This window comes from Geotrypetes seraphini, chromosome 3, assembly GCF_902459505.1.
Source record: "Geotrypetes seraphini chromosome 3, aGeoSer1.1, whole genome shotgun sequence".
NCBI classification, from domain to species: domain Eukaryota; kingdom Metazoa; phylum Chordata; class Amphibia; order Gymnophiona; family Dermophiidae; genus Geotrypetes; species Geotrypetes seraphini.
The window spans coordinates 126,554,430-126,572,082 of NC_047086.1; the positions used below are offsets into that span (position 1 = coordinate 126,554,430).

At 40.6% G+C, this 17,653-nt stretch overlaps 1 protein-coding gene across 3 annotated transcripts in view; it reads left to right on the plus strand.

Moving 5' to 3' along the window:
• INTS9 (integrator complex subunit 9) overlaps positions 1–17,653 on the plus strand; it is a 256,971-nt gene that overhangs the window by 211,870 nt on the left and 27,448 nt on the right. For all 3 annotated transcript variants that reach the window (XM_033938099.1, XM_033938100.1, XM_033938101.1), the window contains 2 exons: positions 2,877–3,001; positions 11,262–11,429. In XM_033938099.1, the coding sequence (XP_033793990.1) occupies positions 2,877–3,001; positions 11,262–11,429 (293 nt within the window). The remainder of the gene's footprint in view (positions 1–2,876; positions 3,002–11,261; positions 11,430–17,653) is intronic.

Here is a 17,653-nt window from a genome sequence, read left to right on the forward strand (position 1 = left end):
TGCTATGTTACCAGAGAAAGACCATTACTACTAGCATGTTTGGGTTCCATCGGAATTTCAGGTAGGGTATGGAATTGGTTTCAAGGGTTTTTGAAAAATAGGTCTTACCAGGTAGTCAGTGCTGGACAATACTCTACTACAGTGTTTTTCAACCTTTTTTGGGCAAAGGCACACTTGTTTCATGAAAAAAATCACGAGGCACACCACCATTAGAAAATGTTAAAAAATTTAACTCTCTGCCTATATTGACTATATATAAAGTAATTCTCTTGAATAGGAATCAAATAAACACAAAGAAAGTATTTTATAATTACTTTATTACAAAATAAAAATTATAAAATACTTTATTCAGTGCGAAACCTGGGCCTGTTTGGCTGAACACAAAGCTGATATTCTGGCTGGAATCGAAGAAAGACACACACGTAGCTCTTCGTCAACAGCTCTCAGTCTCTCTCTGTATTTGGTTTTTATAGCATACAAAAATAGACATCCTTTTTATTAAACCACAATAGCAGTTTTTAGCGCAGGGAGCTGCGCTGAATGCCCAGCGCTGCTCTTGACGCTCATAGGCTCCCTGCGCTAAAAACCACTATTGCGGTTTAGTAAAAGGTGACCATATTGTAAAATATAGACAGCAGATATAAATTCAGAACTGTGCATAGTAAGTGAAGGGAAGTTTTCATCTCTGGGAATTTACCCAGTTAACTATTAAGTTATTTGGGCAAATTCCTTTGAAAACTGTGGTAATACTGCCTCTACTTTGCTAAATTTAAAATAAAATCATTTTTCCTACCTTGTCTGGTGATTTCTGGTTGCACTTTCTTCTTCTGACTGTGCATCCAATCTTTCTTCCCTTCTATCAGCCTGTATGCTTTCTCTCCTCCACACCTCATTCCCTCCCCCAACTTTTTCTTCCTCTCTCCCTGACCTTTCTTTCTTTTTTTCTGTTTCTCTTCTTTCCTTCTGTTTCCCTGCCTGCACCCTTTCTTTCTTTCTCCCTGCCGTTCCCCAAGCCACTGCCACTGCCGCTGCCATCGGGGAACAGGACCCACCAATGGATAACAGGCCCCAAAGCCGACGCCGACGCATGCTCTCCCTGACGTCAATTCTGCAATCAGAGAGGAAGTTCCGCCCAGCCAGGCAGCGATTGGCTGGCCCGAACTTCCTCTCCGACTGCAGAATTGACATCGGGGAGAAGAAGACTTATCGGCTCGATAGATTAGATCGCCAAGACAAAGTGAGTCCTGTGTGATCGACTCACTTTGCCTTGGCGAGCTACTGGCGCCCCTGCCTCGGGCCCCCTGTCAGCTCCGGGCTCGGCGGCTCTGCGGCACACCAGGCAACATCTCGCGGCACACTAGTGTGCCGCGGAACAGCGGTTGAAAAACACTGCTCTACTAGATGGGTAAATGAAAGTAGAGTCCCTCAGGGTTCACCACTTTCTCCAACTTTATTTAATGTTTATCTAGCACCTTTATGTTATTTATTACATAGTTTACAAGTCAAATTTTATGTTTACGCAGAAGTGTTAAATTACATAGCTTTTATTCATACATAAGTGGAAACTTGGACATCTACATTTAGATTGAAATTAAATTCGGGTAAATCAAAATTCTTTCTAGCTAGTCCTAATGAAAAAATTACTGAAACAACTTTACTTTTAAATGGTCAATCTTATTCGATATCTCTTATACTAAAAATTTTAGGGGTTATTTTTGATCGGTCCTTGTCTTTTAAGGTCCATACAGATTCACTGGTTAAGAGATGTTTTATTGTCCTCTGGAAACCGTACTATTAGGAAATATTTTGATTTTATATCATTTAAAATCCTGGTCCAATCTTCAATCCTTTCAATATTGGATTATTGTAATGTTATTTTTTTGGGATTGTATAAAATAACCACTAGCCGATTAAAAATCATACAAAATACAGCTATTCATTTGATTTTTAATTTGAAAAAACATGATCATATCAGTATATATTATCAAAAGCTTCACTGGCTTCCGTTTGAGGCTAGAGTGTTATTTAAATTTGAATGCATTTGTTTTAAAGTTTTATTTGGCTTAGCACCAGCTTATCTTCTTTCTCATTTTAGTTTTTTTTTATTTTTAAGAAAAATATCCATAGATCTGGTTGATTTTATTTTCCTTCAGCAAATGCATGTCATTACAAAAATTTTTTGGATAGGATCCTAGCATTCCAAGCAGGATTAATGAATTCATGTTTGAATCTTCTTGTTTCTCCATTTCTTATTTACTATCAATTTCAAAAAGATCTTAAAACCCATTTATTTAAACAATATAATATACATTATTGATTTTCATATTATCATGTAGTTAGAATGTACTTTTTATCTGTACTTATTTTAGTCGATATTATGTAATCCTTATTCATTAGTTTTAATGCTTATATTAGTTACTCTGATTTTATTATCTATGATGTTATTATGTTGTATGCTGAGTACCCAATTGTGTAAACCGCTATGAACTGCTGGTTAGGCGGTATATAAAAATAAATTATTATTATTACAACTATTTCATCTTTTTTGGGCAAAATTGTAAAGGATAATATCTCACCGAAAGGGTGGTTGATCATTGGAATGAACTTCCGCTTCATGTGATTGAGGCCAGCAGAGTGCCAGATTTTAAAAGGAAATGGAATACACACGTGTGTTCTCTAGGGAGGTAAAATCAAGGGGGTGGGTCATTAGAGTGGGCAGACTTGTTGGGCTATGGCCCTTTTCTGCCGTCATCTTCTATGGTTCTATGTTTCTATAAAGTGTTTAGACATATACACTGATTCATCACATTTTTTCTAACCTTACAAGCTAAGATGTGTCTATTAAATGGGCATAACACATACTCTATTTCTTCCAGAACCTGATTTCTCCTATCTGGATGCACTGGCACCTTATCAACCTTTGGCAATGAAATGTGTCTATTGTCCAATTGACACCAGATTAAATTTTATTCAGGTGTCCAAACTGCTAAAAGAAGTACAGGTAAAATAAGTTGGCTGTTTATTTATGAAGAGATTCACCCAAGGCAGTGGTACGGCAAGGCTTATATATAAACTGAGGATAGTTGTTGATATGTATCTTTAATTCAGTCAAGATCCTAGTACACTTTACAAATTAATACTTCAGGACCAATTCTACGAGGGCACCTAAAATTAGGGGTCCAGAGTAAGGCTGCCAACTGGATCCAGATTCATAGGACAGGGTTGATCCAAGCCTGGGTTTATCCCTTTGCATGCAGGGACTTGTAGTTCTGTTTTCCCCATTGCATTCCTCAAGAAAAGTAAGACTATAAATTTAACAAGCACTGGGGTAAACCCAAGACTAGATCAACCCTGTCCTGCAAATCTGGATCCAGTTGGCAGCCTTAGTCCAGAGGGTGTGCGGTAGGCGTCTATTCTATAAAGAAGAGCAGGTGCCTACTTTCCTTTACAAAATATTATCCTAATCAGGTATATGAAAGCTTAAAACATTTAGGCATGAGAACTTAGGCCAGCCATAGAGTGTGAGCACCTAAGTGCAGCAGATACCCATATAACTTACACATGAGGGTGGAAGCTCTGCCAATGATTCACCCATGCTTTACCCCTATATATGCCCCCTTTACAAATATGCACTATTTATTTATTTAGAAAATTTCTAACCCGCTTAAACCTAAGCAGTTTACAAAATACAAACATAATGATCAAATACCAATACAAACAGATAAAATGAAATTCCAATATACTCATAAAAATATCACTGCCCATTCAATTAAAAGCCTCCACAAACAGAGTTGTTTTCAATACCTTCTTAAATTTCTGAATATCAGAAAGTAATCTTAATGGTCCTGTCAAATTATTCCATAATGATACCCCTGCTGCTGAAATTACAGATGCTCTCATATTTTCATAATGTGCATGTAGGAACTCATTCATTGATAACTGCATCACTCTCTCTGACCTTAAAGATCTAAGAGGCTGGTAAAGTGTCATCACTCATGTCAAATACCAAGAAATCTTATAATTGATCACTTTAAAGATCAACACAAGGACTTTAAAAACAATGCAAAATTTGACAGGTAACCAATGAAGTTTTTTCATCCATGGTGTAACACAGGGGTGCCCACACTTTATGGGCTTGCGAGCTACTTTTATAATGACTAAGTCAAAATGATCTACCAACAATAAAATAAAAAAAACAAACACAAAGCACACTAAAAGGCAGAGAAAATGTTAATTATTCATATTCCGGGTTTTTTCAAAGAGGTCACGGCAGATGACTCTATGCAATGTCACCTCAGTAACAAAATACAAAAATAGACAAATACACCCCCTCCCTTTTTACTAAACCACAATAGTAGGTTTTAGCACAGGGAGTTACGCTGAATGCCTCGCGCTACTCTCAATGCTCATAGGCTCCCTGCGCTAAAAAACGCTATTGCGGTTTAGTAAAAGGGAGCCATAGTGCAAAATATAGACAGCAGATATAAATTCTCAAAACTGAAACATTTTGATCACTAAATTGAAAATAAAATCATTTTTCCTACCTTTGCTGTTTGGTGATTTCATGAGTCTCTGGTTGCACTTTCTTCTTCTGACTGTGGATCCAATCTTTCTTCCTTTCTTTCAGCCTCCTGTATGTTTCCTCTCCTCCAGACCTCATTCTCTCTCCCAACTTTTTTTTTCTGTCTCCCTGTTCCCCCTTCTTTCTGTCTCCCTGTCTGCCCCCTTTCTTTCTTTCTCCGTGCTCTCCCCCAAGCCACTCGGTTTGCTGCCACCGCCATCGGGAACAGCCCCCAAGCCATCGCCGTCCCAAGCTTTCCCTGCAGAAGCGTCGCGCTGACCAGCATTCCGCTCCCTGACGTCAATTCTGACGTAGGAGAGGAAGTTCGGGCCAACAAGGCATTTCTCCTCATTCTATCCAGCCTGAGCCCCATCTCTCCTTGATCCAGCATTTCCCTTCTGTGTCTGTCAGAATTACCATTCCACCTATTTTCCAGCATCACCCTTCTTTGTGTCCATCTCACCTATATCCCTATCTCACCACTTTTTCAGAATCTTCATTTGTCTCTGTCCTTGTCTTTACCCCATGTTCACCATTTGCCCTTTCAATGTCTTTATCTCCCCCCCCCCCACACTTTTTTAGCATTACTTCTATATCTATATTTCACCTCCTCTTCATGTCCCCTCTGTATCTCTATCCTTATTCAGTAGGTCCTGCTTACTCTTTCTTTTCTTTGTGTCACTATCTCCATTTTCAGCTTTCCCCCCTTTTCCTTTGTTAATGCACCCTGTATCCAGAATCTTTCCACCCTCCCTCCACTCCGGCCCAGCCCAGTATGAAATATTTCCTTTTGTTTCCCTCCCTTCTCTCTTTCTCTCTCTCTCTTCTGCTCCCTCACCCATGAGTCCTGCATCTGGCCCTCTCCCTTCTACCTGCACCTGGCAAAACCCCCCTGCTCCGCGGCTCTCTTAAGCAACTCGTCAGCAGCGGTGATCAAGACAAGCTGCCGACATCGAGGCTTTCCCTCTACGAGTCCCGCCTTTGTGAAAAAGGAAGTTGAAACAAGCGGGACTCGCAAAGGGTAGGCCCCAACGTCAGAAGCTTGTGTCGATCGCTGCTGCTGAGTTGCCGAAGAGAGCCGCGGAGCAGGGGGTGTGGCCGGAAGCAGGTAGAAGGGAGAGGGCTGCTGGAAGAGGTAGAAGTTTCGGAGTATGACACCGACCCGGGCCAGGATGATTTCTTTTTCAGGCTGTTGCTGCTGCCGCCGCCACGCCACCACACACCCCCCCCCTCTCCCCCCGAAATGACAAAAACAGCCTAATGCCCAGCGTTGGCGTCTTTGACGTCGGGGAGAGGAAGGCTGATAGGCCCGGTAGATCGGGACGGCAACACGAGTCTATCACAGAGCCCGGGATGGGCTCTGCGATCGACTCACGTTGCCTTCCTGAGCTACCGGTCGATTGCGATCGACGCGTTGGGCACCCCTGGTGTAACATGTTCAAATTTATTTCCACTACATATCAGCATTTAGCTTTTTGTATCACCTGTAAAGCTTTACGCCATGAGAACACTATTCCTAAATAAAGCGCATTACAGTAATCCAACCTTTGAATAATTGAGGTCTGTACCACCAAATGAAAGTCACATTCTGATAACATCGGTTTGAGTTAGGGAGTTGCATGGGGACACCTGTCGCCACCAGAATCCCTTCTATCCCTTCCTGTCCCCGCAAGGAATCCCTTCTGTCCCCACCTGACCCTATGAGGAATCTCCTCTGTTCCCACCCGACCCTGCGAGGAATCTCCTCTGTCCCCGCCCATCCCCCCATAAAAGTTACCTGTTCCCATAAAAAGCAGCAATTACTTCTGACAGTTTTGATTTTTTTTTTTTTTTTTTTTAAGTCTTAGTTTATTTAAACCAACAATAAAATACAATATAAACAAATAACAGTGAACAGAAATAAGAGATGCATACATCACCGGAAAGAATTAGAATAGACATTAGGTTATGCGACTGTAGGGTCGACTATTTCTTGCTAAAAGAAATAAAAGAGTTGGATTTTTTGGCAATATAAAGTTTATATCTATAGAGCAAACAAATCTGGTTCCACCATCTGGCACAGGTAACTTGTGAGAGATCCTTACAAGATCCACAAATGGTTTTTAATGAAGCAATGAGTAAAGAATGAAACAATACAGCATCAAAATCATTTAAAGCAGAATTGAGAGAGGCACTTTTCAGGACAATGGTTGCATAAGAAAAATGTGCCAAAACTGAATTGGAAAACCCAAAACAAACTCAGCAAGTACTTCATTTTGTTCTAAACACAATTGGTGGCACTCCCACTTTAAGCTTAGCCCCCCTCAAAATGGACATCTCCCTTGCTATATAGCTGGTGGAACATTTTGTTTTTCCATCATCTTGGACCCAGTTTCTGCTTTTGTCTATCTTCTACTAATTCTCTTTCCAGGCCTTGGGAACCCCAGTTCCATCCCCGCGGGAGTCCTGTGATCCTGGGGGGGATCCCCGCAGGAGTCCTTTAGACCTGGGGAGATTCCTGCGGGAGTCCCACAGGATTCCCGCAATCCCCGTTCCCGTGCAGACCTCTAGTTTGAGTCTACTCAATAAACGCATGTGATAAAATGCAGACTTAATCACTACCAACTTGGTGTCGAATCTAACCAGACTCCCAGAATCTTCAGTTGTTTATGTAATATAATTTCATATTATTTACCTTTAACATTTTGAGGCCTCATGGGGTCTTCACTCCTTCCAATCAGTATCACATCTGTTTTAGCATACTGACATATATAGACATAAATTCTAGTATTCCAAACACTTACACAACACAAATGTTAATGCTTAGTTTATAGAATTCCAAGGATAATAGACTAAATGTTATAAATAGCTTGTGTGAAACATCCAAAAAGAAAACTGATCTATGCCTAAATGCCTATGTACCATTATAAAATAGTACAAAGATCCCTAAATAAATGCACATTAAAAAGTTCTAGCACACATTAAAATATTTTAATTAAAACAACTATGTAAAGAACCAAAAAGTGTCAAATGGGGGAAAGAGTCCAAAAATACTCAAAAACAACCCCAAAAAATTTTCCATGCACATCCCTAGTGTCTATATTGTCTTTACAAAATATTTAACTTTGGCTTGATCAATGATAATTCTGGAACATTCAAAACATATAATATAAAGATCTAGGTCCCAAATAAGTTTCTGCACTTTTACTTTTTTAAATACTATTTATTAAATATCTCAAAAGCAAATTACATCAATTTACCACTTAATCACCTTTTTTTGTGATATATTTTTCCCAGCATCCTACTAACTTCTCAGTGCCATCAGAAAATAATGTTTTTGGTTGAGAGCATAGCCACTGATACACTGCCACTTTCATGTCATCGTCACAGGAAAATCTTCTCCCTTTAAAGCTTCTTTGAGTGATCCAAAAAGGTGGAAATCAGATCACACTAAATCTGGACTGTATGCTAGATGTTCCATGACTTCCCACTTTAATTTTATGAGTGTTTCTAATGTTCAGCCTGCAATATGGGGGCATGCATTGTCATGCAACAGTACAACGCCCTTTGACAGTGTTCCTCTTCTTTAAGAGCAGATTGTGGGTTTCAGCTCTCTTTGAAGCATGTTACAATAGGTTGCACTTGTGACAATTGTTCCTCTTTGCTGGTAGGTTTCAAGAATAGGCCCTTGAGCATCCCAGAAGACAGTCAACATCAACTTTCCTGCCGATGACTACATTTTGAATTTCTTTGCCACAGGAGATGGTGGATGCTTTCATTGCATACTCTGTCACTTGCTTTCTGGTTCATAGTGGTGAACCCACGTTTCATCACCGATGGCTATCTGCTGCAGAAAGTTTTCACCTTCATGATAAAAGGCCAAGTGTCGAGAACAAATGTCGCAATCCGGGCTCCTGAACCGCGCAGCGAGCCGGATTCACAGTGACCGCTACTGCTCCCAGCGCGTTCCCTCCAACTAGGAAATCCTTCAGGCTCCCTAGGCACTGGCCTAGGGTGGAAACCAACAGGTAAAATGATCACAGTAGAAGCAGGCAAGGAAATCACACACACCCAGGAAAGTAAAAAATAAAGGTAATCTTTTATTCCTGACCCTGAGTCAGGTTGCTCTGGTGTTGTCAGTAAGTTGTGATATTTTCCAGTGCATTTGTTCAGAAACCAAAACATGCAAAACAGGGCCAACCTGGCCACACTGGCTTCACAAACACTAGAATGAATGTTATAACAAAAATTAAAAGCAAAGACGAACACAAAACCAGACTTATGGGCTGGACTTCAGTCTCTGCAATTCAGTCCTCTTCACTTTATCTTTAAAGGATAAAGGTAGGTTCAGCAGTGCTCTCTTTCTATGGAGGAGCAGTAAAGAAAAATTCACAAGGCTCTGGTTACATGAAAATAAAACTTTTCCAAAATCAAAAGTATACTGCTCAAAGCTAAAACTCTGGCATAGGCTGACTGCAGCTAGGAACTATACAAAACAGAGCTCCTCCATGGCTGACATTCCCTGCAGTAGCTTATCAGTAGTTAATTAGCTTCCAGCTCTGAGGAGAGCAAGCAGAAATGCTCTGTCGTTTGCAAATGTCCCAGCAGTTTAAAGTACCAAACAGAGTGAGAGAATACCTCAGAGCCTAGCTCTGGAAAGTGAGACAATTCTGCTCACAAAATAAACTTAGTCCCAAAACTTCACAAAAAAACAGGTAAGCATCAACAAAGTATCATAACACTTCCAACCTCTTAGCTAGTGTCCATGGCTTCCCAACTCTCTGACTGTCTCTCTCTGGTGGGTTCAGACACCTCTGACATGTCCACCATTTCACAGTCTCGTCCCAGCTCTTCAGCATTCAGCTGGGGAGCTGAGTTGTGCTGCCTTGCAGACTCACGTTCCCTGTTTATCTGCTCCTCCCCCCCTCTGGGACTCAGCTGCCTCGTTTTAACAGGCTCCAAATCTCTCCTCCCTGCTCTAAAGAGGGGGAAGGGAGAAAGCTCCCTCTGCAGCTGTGACTGGTCACATGACAGCTTCCTACTAGGTCTCTGCCTTTTTGGGAGATGTAGTTTCCTGTTCACTGAGGTCTTATGAGCTCTAACAGCAGGCTTGGAAGAGTAACCTGCAGCTGCTCTGTACTCTCCCTGGCAGTCACTGTCTGACTCAACAATCTCGGTGCAAGGGAAGTCAGCGCTCTCATACTCAGCAGAGCCAACCTGGTCAGCTCTCCTGCATAGGGGCTTCCTGCTCTTCCTAGTTACTCCTGTGACAAATCTAAGAGGAGAGCTAGATTTGTCACAATGTCTAAGCGCTTACGCTTATGCTCCTCAGTCAGTTCCTTAGGCACCCACCTGGCACACACTTTTATGGAAGTTAAGGTTGTCATGAATCAGGGAATACGCAGATCCAACACTGCCATTCAGCTTTTCTGCCATCTGTGTTTGCAAATCAGTTCAGTTCTCTTTCTTCATTCTGCGTGGTTGTGGCTGTCAATGGATGTCCAGAGTGCTCTGCATCAGTAACATTCATACAATACAATACAATTTTTATTTGTATACCGCCAATACCTCTTCAAAGTTCACAGCAGTGCACAAACAATAAAATATCTATTATTGGTGCTTGGGAACTTCACTTTCTTTCCAACAGGCTGACAATCTAGCTAAAGCACCTGGATAAACAATTACTTTCAATAATGAGGATAACAAAAGGAAAAAAGAGACAATAAATTCAAAACAAACCCCCAGAATGAATAAAAGAAAACCAAAATAGCAAACTTAGAACTTGATTCTATTAGAGATGTGGTAACATTATCTATCAGGGTCATATTCTTAATTTTATTTAGTATTGTTTTGGTCTAAGACTCTCAACAAGAATGACTTTCAACGGCAGAGAGCAAATTGAAGATATGGATAAATATAAGATTTTCCGTGCCAGATCGAGACAGCACACCAGCGCATCTCATCTACCTCCTCCTCCAAGCATCTCCATGGACTCTGCTGAAGCAGGCAGCCACAACGGCATCACAGAGGAATAGCAACATAAACATATAGCCATTTTCAAACATTTCTATCAATTCATAGATGACTCTATGAGAGAAAACTTTGTCCCCATATTGAGCACACATGCGGCAATTAATTTCTGCTCCCAGTACACCTACTGCCCATAAAAAACATACGACAGATTGTTGTACTTCTTTGATGTAAACTGTTGAGTTTAGCTGCCATCTTCACTACAGCGTAACGACTCTCCTTCCTGTAAAGTGATCCGGCTTACCTGACTAGTCACATGACATTTTACAACACTCCCTTTTACCGCTTCTCCCAACCCAACTATTTCCCGTGTAAATATGAAAGTGTGGAAACTTTTTGAAGAATTCTCGGGGTCAGGAAGCTGTAGCAGAGGGAAAGGTTCTGGGGCCACTGAAGGCAGCGTATTTACTTCATTCACCCTGCCCGCAGACTCAAGAGTAGAGGACTGCAGCACTGAAAGTAAAAAGTGCTGGATCCTGACAGAAGGGATGATATTTTTCACAGGCTCTGCAGGCCCCCACAGAGGTATCGGCAGGCCGCCATTGGCTCATGGGCCTTGAAATGAAGACCACTCATCTAGGGTGTGTTTTAATAAAGCAAAACCTCACCATACGTATTTTATAATGTGTTGTAAAATGATGATACCTATAACTGTTTTACTGACAACTTTCTTCTTCACCTCCTTTTATAGCCACTTCATGTTGTTTGTCCGGAACAATATACTCAGCCCCCACCTTCCCAATCACATCGCACTGACTTGATGATAGACTGTCAGCCATCAGCCATGTCCTACCGCAGAGCTGAGGTGTTGACTCTTCCATTCAAACGGCGATATGAGAAGATTGAAATCATGCCAGAAGTGAGTGGCAAAAATAGTAACAGAGGAAACGAATTCAAAGCCATGAATTTGTCTCTACTGGAAAATTGTAACTGAATTACATATTGTAACTGAATTACATATTTTTATTTTCTAGCAGGGAAAAAGACAGGGATGAAGGGGAAGGGAAGGAAAGACATAGAAAAAAGTAGATAGATTTTGAGAAGAAAGCAGAAAAATGGAAGAAAGTTGAATGTCAGAAGTTAATACCAAAGTTGGATGTAGGGCAGAAAGTGAAGAAGGAGAGAAAAATAACTAAGAATGCCCTGGAAACACGGTTAAGAGCACAATCAGAAGGAAGTGCAAACAGAGACTGGGAAAAGATAATTAGAAAAATAAAATCACTAGACAACAAAGGTAGAAAAAATACTTTTATTTTCAATTTAGGGCTCTTTTTGCTAAGGTGCGCTAGCGTTTTTAGCTCAGTGCTGGCGTTAAGGTCTAGCACACGTGGCAATTCAGCGCACGCTATTCTGCACGTTAAAACCCTAACGCAACTTTGTAAAAGGAGCCCTTAGTGATTGAAATGTCAGTTTTGAGAATTTATATCTGCTGTCTATATTTTGCACTATATTTGTTTATATTTCTATAGTAGTTACTGAGGTGACATTGCATATTTTAAAGTCATCTGCCTTGACCTCTCTGAAAAGAGCAAAATATAAATGATAATTAAAATTTTCTCTGCATACATGATGCTTTGTATAGTTTAATTTTGTGGTTACCATTGTGGTTAATAAGATTATATTGTATGTATATGAAAAATTAATGGAAGAAATGGCATTACAGTTAGTACTATTATTATGGAGGCAGGGTCTAGGGTTGAGCTTTTGGGTCCTCCAAAACAAAAAAACATTCCACTGCCTATGGTCTGGGACAGGGGTAGGAAATGATGGTCAAAATCCAGTTGAGTTTTCAGGATTTCCCCAATGAATATGTATGCGATCTATTTGCATACAATGGAAGCAGTACATGCAAATAGATCTCATGCATATTCATTGGGGAAATCCTGAAAACCCGACTGGATTGCAGCCCTCTTTCTCCATCTATGGTCTGGGAAATTAACCGTGCATGTTTGACAAATAATCAGAAGAAACCATACAGCTGGCTAGTGTTAATTGATTGTATGATTAGCAGTGATGGTTCCTTAAACCTTATCACCATAAAATGGTTTATATCTTTCCAAAATTGGAATTAGCTACAAATATACATGTATATATACTGTATGTATTGATTTATGGCTTTGAGTGTGATGACTTGCAATTTTTTTATTCTAATGCAGGAGTTTCCAAACTAGTTTTCGGGACACACCCAGCCAATAATGTTTTCAGGATAGTCACCATAAATGCGCATGTAATAAATTTATATGCATAACCTCCGTTATATGCAAATTTTTCTCTTGCATATTCATTGCAGATAGTCTAAAAACTTGACTGTCTAGGTGTGTCCCAAAAACTGTATTGTGAGCCCATGCTCTAATATTAGACTGGGGGGGTAATAGTTACCATTCAAACAAAACAAAAACTCCCACCAGAAATATTTAGAACTACCAAGCACACAAGCTATCAGGGCAGTGCTGCTTTCATAGCAAAACAAAAGAAAAAGCCTCAGTTATATAGGTGGGGGTAACCTTCTCCACCATCCATCCATCATAGGCAGAAAAAACTTTCGTTGCTATAAGCAGGCACTCTCTGCAAAATATACTTAGGTGGGACTCAGAAGTTTTGCACATTGAACTGTTATGGTGCTATTTGCACAAGGATGGCCTTGAGGAAGTAGCGTCTAGGCTATGAAACGATCATAGGCTGACTTGTTAAAGATAATTTCATTTGCTACTTTTTTGTACGCGGATTAGAAACACGTTGTTCCTCTTATTTTGGATTTAAACATAAGTATATTTTGCAGAGGGTGCCTGCTTATAGCAATGAAAGTTTTTTCTGCCTATGATGGATGGATGGTGGAGAGAGTTACCCCCACCTATATAACTGAGGCTTTTTCTTTCATTTTGCTATGAAAGCAGCACTGCCCTGGTAGTTTGTGTGCTTGGTAGTTTATTTCTAGTGGGAATTTTTCTTTTATTTGGTTGTTGCAATTCAAAAACATAGTCATATACAGTATATGCTGGTTTTCAACCTATTGAAATTTTCCACATTTATTATGTGTAAGGTACCATCAACTCGTGTTTGAGTCCTAACAACTTAATGAATTACAGATCTAAAAAGAAATTGGTTTTGTGCTAGTCTGGAAAGGTCCTTCAGCATAATCCTCTTGGTTGTTTTCAACATGTAACAGCCATTAGATTACAGGTCGCCCTCTCTGCCTGATTTGTTTGTTTGATCTTCCCAAACATGATCTTTCTATTCTGATGGTGTGACCAAAATAAGACAGTCATAATTTCATCGTTTGGACTTCAAGTAGCATAGCTGGTTTGATCTCTCATCCATAATTAACCACTGAGAAAATGAGTGTTTGGACAAGTCTGGCCTTCATTTGGAGCATTATTTCCTTGCCTTTGAATACTTTGTCAAGAGCCTTCATTCAAGAGCAGCCATTCTGCAGAGTATTTTTTCCCTGCTAGTTGCTTCTTTGTTTACGAAAGACCCAGGAGATAGAATAAAAGTTGTAAAGAATTTCAATCACCTTCAAACTCAAAATCTTCATCATTTTCTGTGATCAAGATTTTTGTCTTGTTTATGTTCATCTTTGACTTTTCTCATTAGATACAGCATGTCTTCTTTCCTGCTGGTGATGAGCGTTGTATCATCTGCATAGCGTAGATTGTTTATATTTCGGCCACCAACTTTAAAATCAATGCTCTCTTCTTCCAAATGTGCTTTTCTGAAGATGGCTTCGCTGTAAAGGTTGAACAAGTAAGGTGACAGGATGCATCCTTGCCTGATGCCATGTTTTATTGGAAACCAATCAGTGTTGCCATATTCAATTCTCACTGCAGCTTCTTGATTTTCATAGAGACTCTATGTGTTTGAGTATTCTCATTTGTGCTAAAGTTCTCCATAGTTTATCGTGTTCTACACAGATAAAAGCTTTGCTGTAGTCGATGAAGCAAAGGTGTAGGGGACTTTTGGGTTTTCTTTGCTCTTCTCCAGTATCCATCTAACATTGGCAGTAATGTCTCTTATTCCTCAACCTTTTCTGAAACCAGCCTGAATTTCAGGTAGTTCTTGCTCAACGTTTGATTGTTGCCTTCATTATATTATTTTCAGCAGTATTTTGCTGACATTTGGAATTAATCCAATCATTCTGTAGTTGTTTATAGTCCTTGGTGTCAACTTTCTTTTTTTTAAGTATGAACAGTGATCATAAGAACATAAGAAATGTCTCTGCTGGGTCAGACCCGAGGTCCATCGTGCCCAGCAGTCTGCTCACGCGGTGGCCCAACAGGTCCAGGACCTGTGCAGTAATCTTCTATCTATACCCCTCTATCCCCTTTTCCAGTAGGAATTTGTCCAATCCTTTCTTGAACCCCAGTACCATACTCTGCCCTATTACGTCCTCTGGAAGCGCATTCCAGGTGTCCACCACACGTTGGGTAAAGAAGAACTTCCTAGCATTTGTTTTGAATCTGTCTCCTATCAACTTTTCCGAATGCCCTCTTGTTCTTTTATTATTAGAAAGTTTGAAGAATCTGTCCCTCTTTACTCTCTTTATGCCCTTCATGATCCTATAAGTCTCTATCATATCTCCTCTAAGTCTCCTCTTCTTCAGGGAAAAGAGACCCAGCTTCTCCAATCTCTCAGAATATGCAGGTTTTCCATACCTTTTATCAGACATGTCGCTCTCCTCTGAATCCTCTCGACTAACGCCATATCCTTCTTAATGTACGGCGACCAATATTGGACGCAGTACTCCAAATGCGGGCGCACCATCGCCCGATACAACGGCAGGATAACTTCTTTCGTTCTGGTTGTAATACCCTTTTTGATTATACCAAGCATTCTATTCGCTCTCTTAGCGGCCGCTGCACACTGTGCCGACGGCTTCATTGTCATGTCCACCATTACCCCCAAGTCCCTTTCCTGGGTACTCTTATTCAATACTTCAACAAACAATGGTGAAGAACCTCTTGTATGTGATACACAACTCCCAGTAATAGGTTCTTTATGCAATTGGTTTTATATGTGTCTCGAGGGAAAGACCTCAGAAACCTGCATCCAACACAGAACAGTCAGTTCTTGTGGTGGTGTAACTTAGCAGGACAGATTTTCTATCATTGGTCGCAAAACCCTCCACACACCAGTCCCGAGTGCTTTCTATCAATATTTATTTCTATAGCACTAGGTGTATGAAAATATGGTGCACTTATCTGGTTGCAGAATAAGGCCCGACGGGACCCGTTTCGCCAGCTTATGGCTTCGTCAGGGATCCTATTTTTGTAACAGCTGCAAGACAACAATAAGACAAGTGCTGAGCCATCGCTAAGGTAGCTAAACATCCAATTGTCACTGCAAATTTATACGAAATCGTACTCACTGTGTTCAGTCCTGAAAACACTTCAAAAAATGGCGCCGGAGGCAAACAGACGCCGCGCATGCGTATTTAAGAACATGCAATCATGACGTCATCCAAAGAGTAATAAAAAACGTCAGAGAAAAGACATTAGAAAAAAGAGTGCCAGCCGATGTTCCCATTCAAACCGGTTGGTTTTAAAGCACTAAGTTGGAACGTCCATCTGGCTTCTCTTTGTAATAATCTAGTGTGTCGGTCACCCCCCCGCTCGTTATTAGGTACATGGTCAATGCACATACAGGATAAATGATGAAAATCATGCTTAAATTCCAGACAGTGTTCCACGATGGGGGCACTAATTCTTTTGAGCTTAAGATTAGAACGATGCTCGTACATCCTGATTTTAAACGGACGTATTGTTTTCCCTATGTATACTTTCTTGCAAGGGCAAAAAATAGCGTACACTACGAAATCAGAGTTACATGTCATATGATGTTTCAAATAATACATTCTTTTGTCAACAGGGTTTATAAAGCTGGATCCCTGTACCGTCATCTGGCATATACTACAAGTGCCACACTTCACAAAACCCCATGGCTGAGTTGTTAATTCCCTCGGAGTTGTGCGATACATGGAAGGACTTAGTAGATCTTTAAGGTTCTTGTCCCTTGTGTACGCAATCCGTAAAGGGACGTCATGAAATAAAGGAAGGGTTTGAATTATCCTCCAATTCTTTTTCATGATAGTAGCCGGAGCATTTCCTTGTGCTGTGAATCTCATCACACACGTTTGAACATGGTCTCTATTCATCTCTGGCAAAGTCTCCTTCGGTGCCAACAGCCAATCTCTATTATAATACTTGGCACGTTTCTGTGCTCGTTTAACTACCTGGTGCGGGTAGCCGCGTAAGCGCAGCTTCTCCCCGAACCCCGTAGCTTGGGTCTTGTAACGGTTTCCAGTGGAACAATTCCTCTTAATCCGGAGGAATTGGGAAAACGGCAAATTGTTTCTTAAAGCCATGGGGTGGCAACTTGTGTACTCCAAAATGGTATTTCGGTCGGTCGGCTTGATGTGTAAATCAGTGGCGAAAGAACCATCAGACTGAATGACTATGACATCTAAAAAAACCACAGAAGATGTTGAAAACTTCATGGTGAATTGAATGCATTCATCGCATGTGTTTAACCAAGTATGAAACTGTTGTAGTTCTTTTTCCGTGCCGCTCCATAGCATGAACACGTCGTCTATGTAACGGAACCATTGGAAAATTTTTGAATGAAAAGGGGAACAATCCACCCACGTTTTTTCAAACGCCGCCATATAAAGGTTGGCGACCGAAGGGGCAAACGTTGCCCCCATAGCCACTCCAGTTCTTTGTTTATAAAAACTGCCGTCAAACATAAAGAAGTTCTCCTTCATCTTCCTTCGGTCGCCAACCTTTATATGGCGGCGTTTGAAAAAACGTGGGTGGATTGTTCCCCTTTTCATTCAAAAATTTTCCAATGGTTCCGTTACATAGACGACGTGTTCATGCTATGGAGCGGCACGGAAAAAGAACTACAACAGTTTCATACTTGGTTAAACACATGCGATGAATGCATTCAATTCACCATGAAGTTTTCAACATCTTCTGTGGTTTTTTTAGATGTCATAGTCATTCAGTCTGATGGTTCTTTCGCCACTGATTTACACATCAAGCCGACCGACCGAAATACCATTTTGGAGTACACAAGTTGCCACCC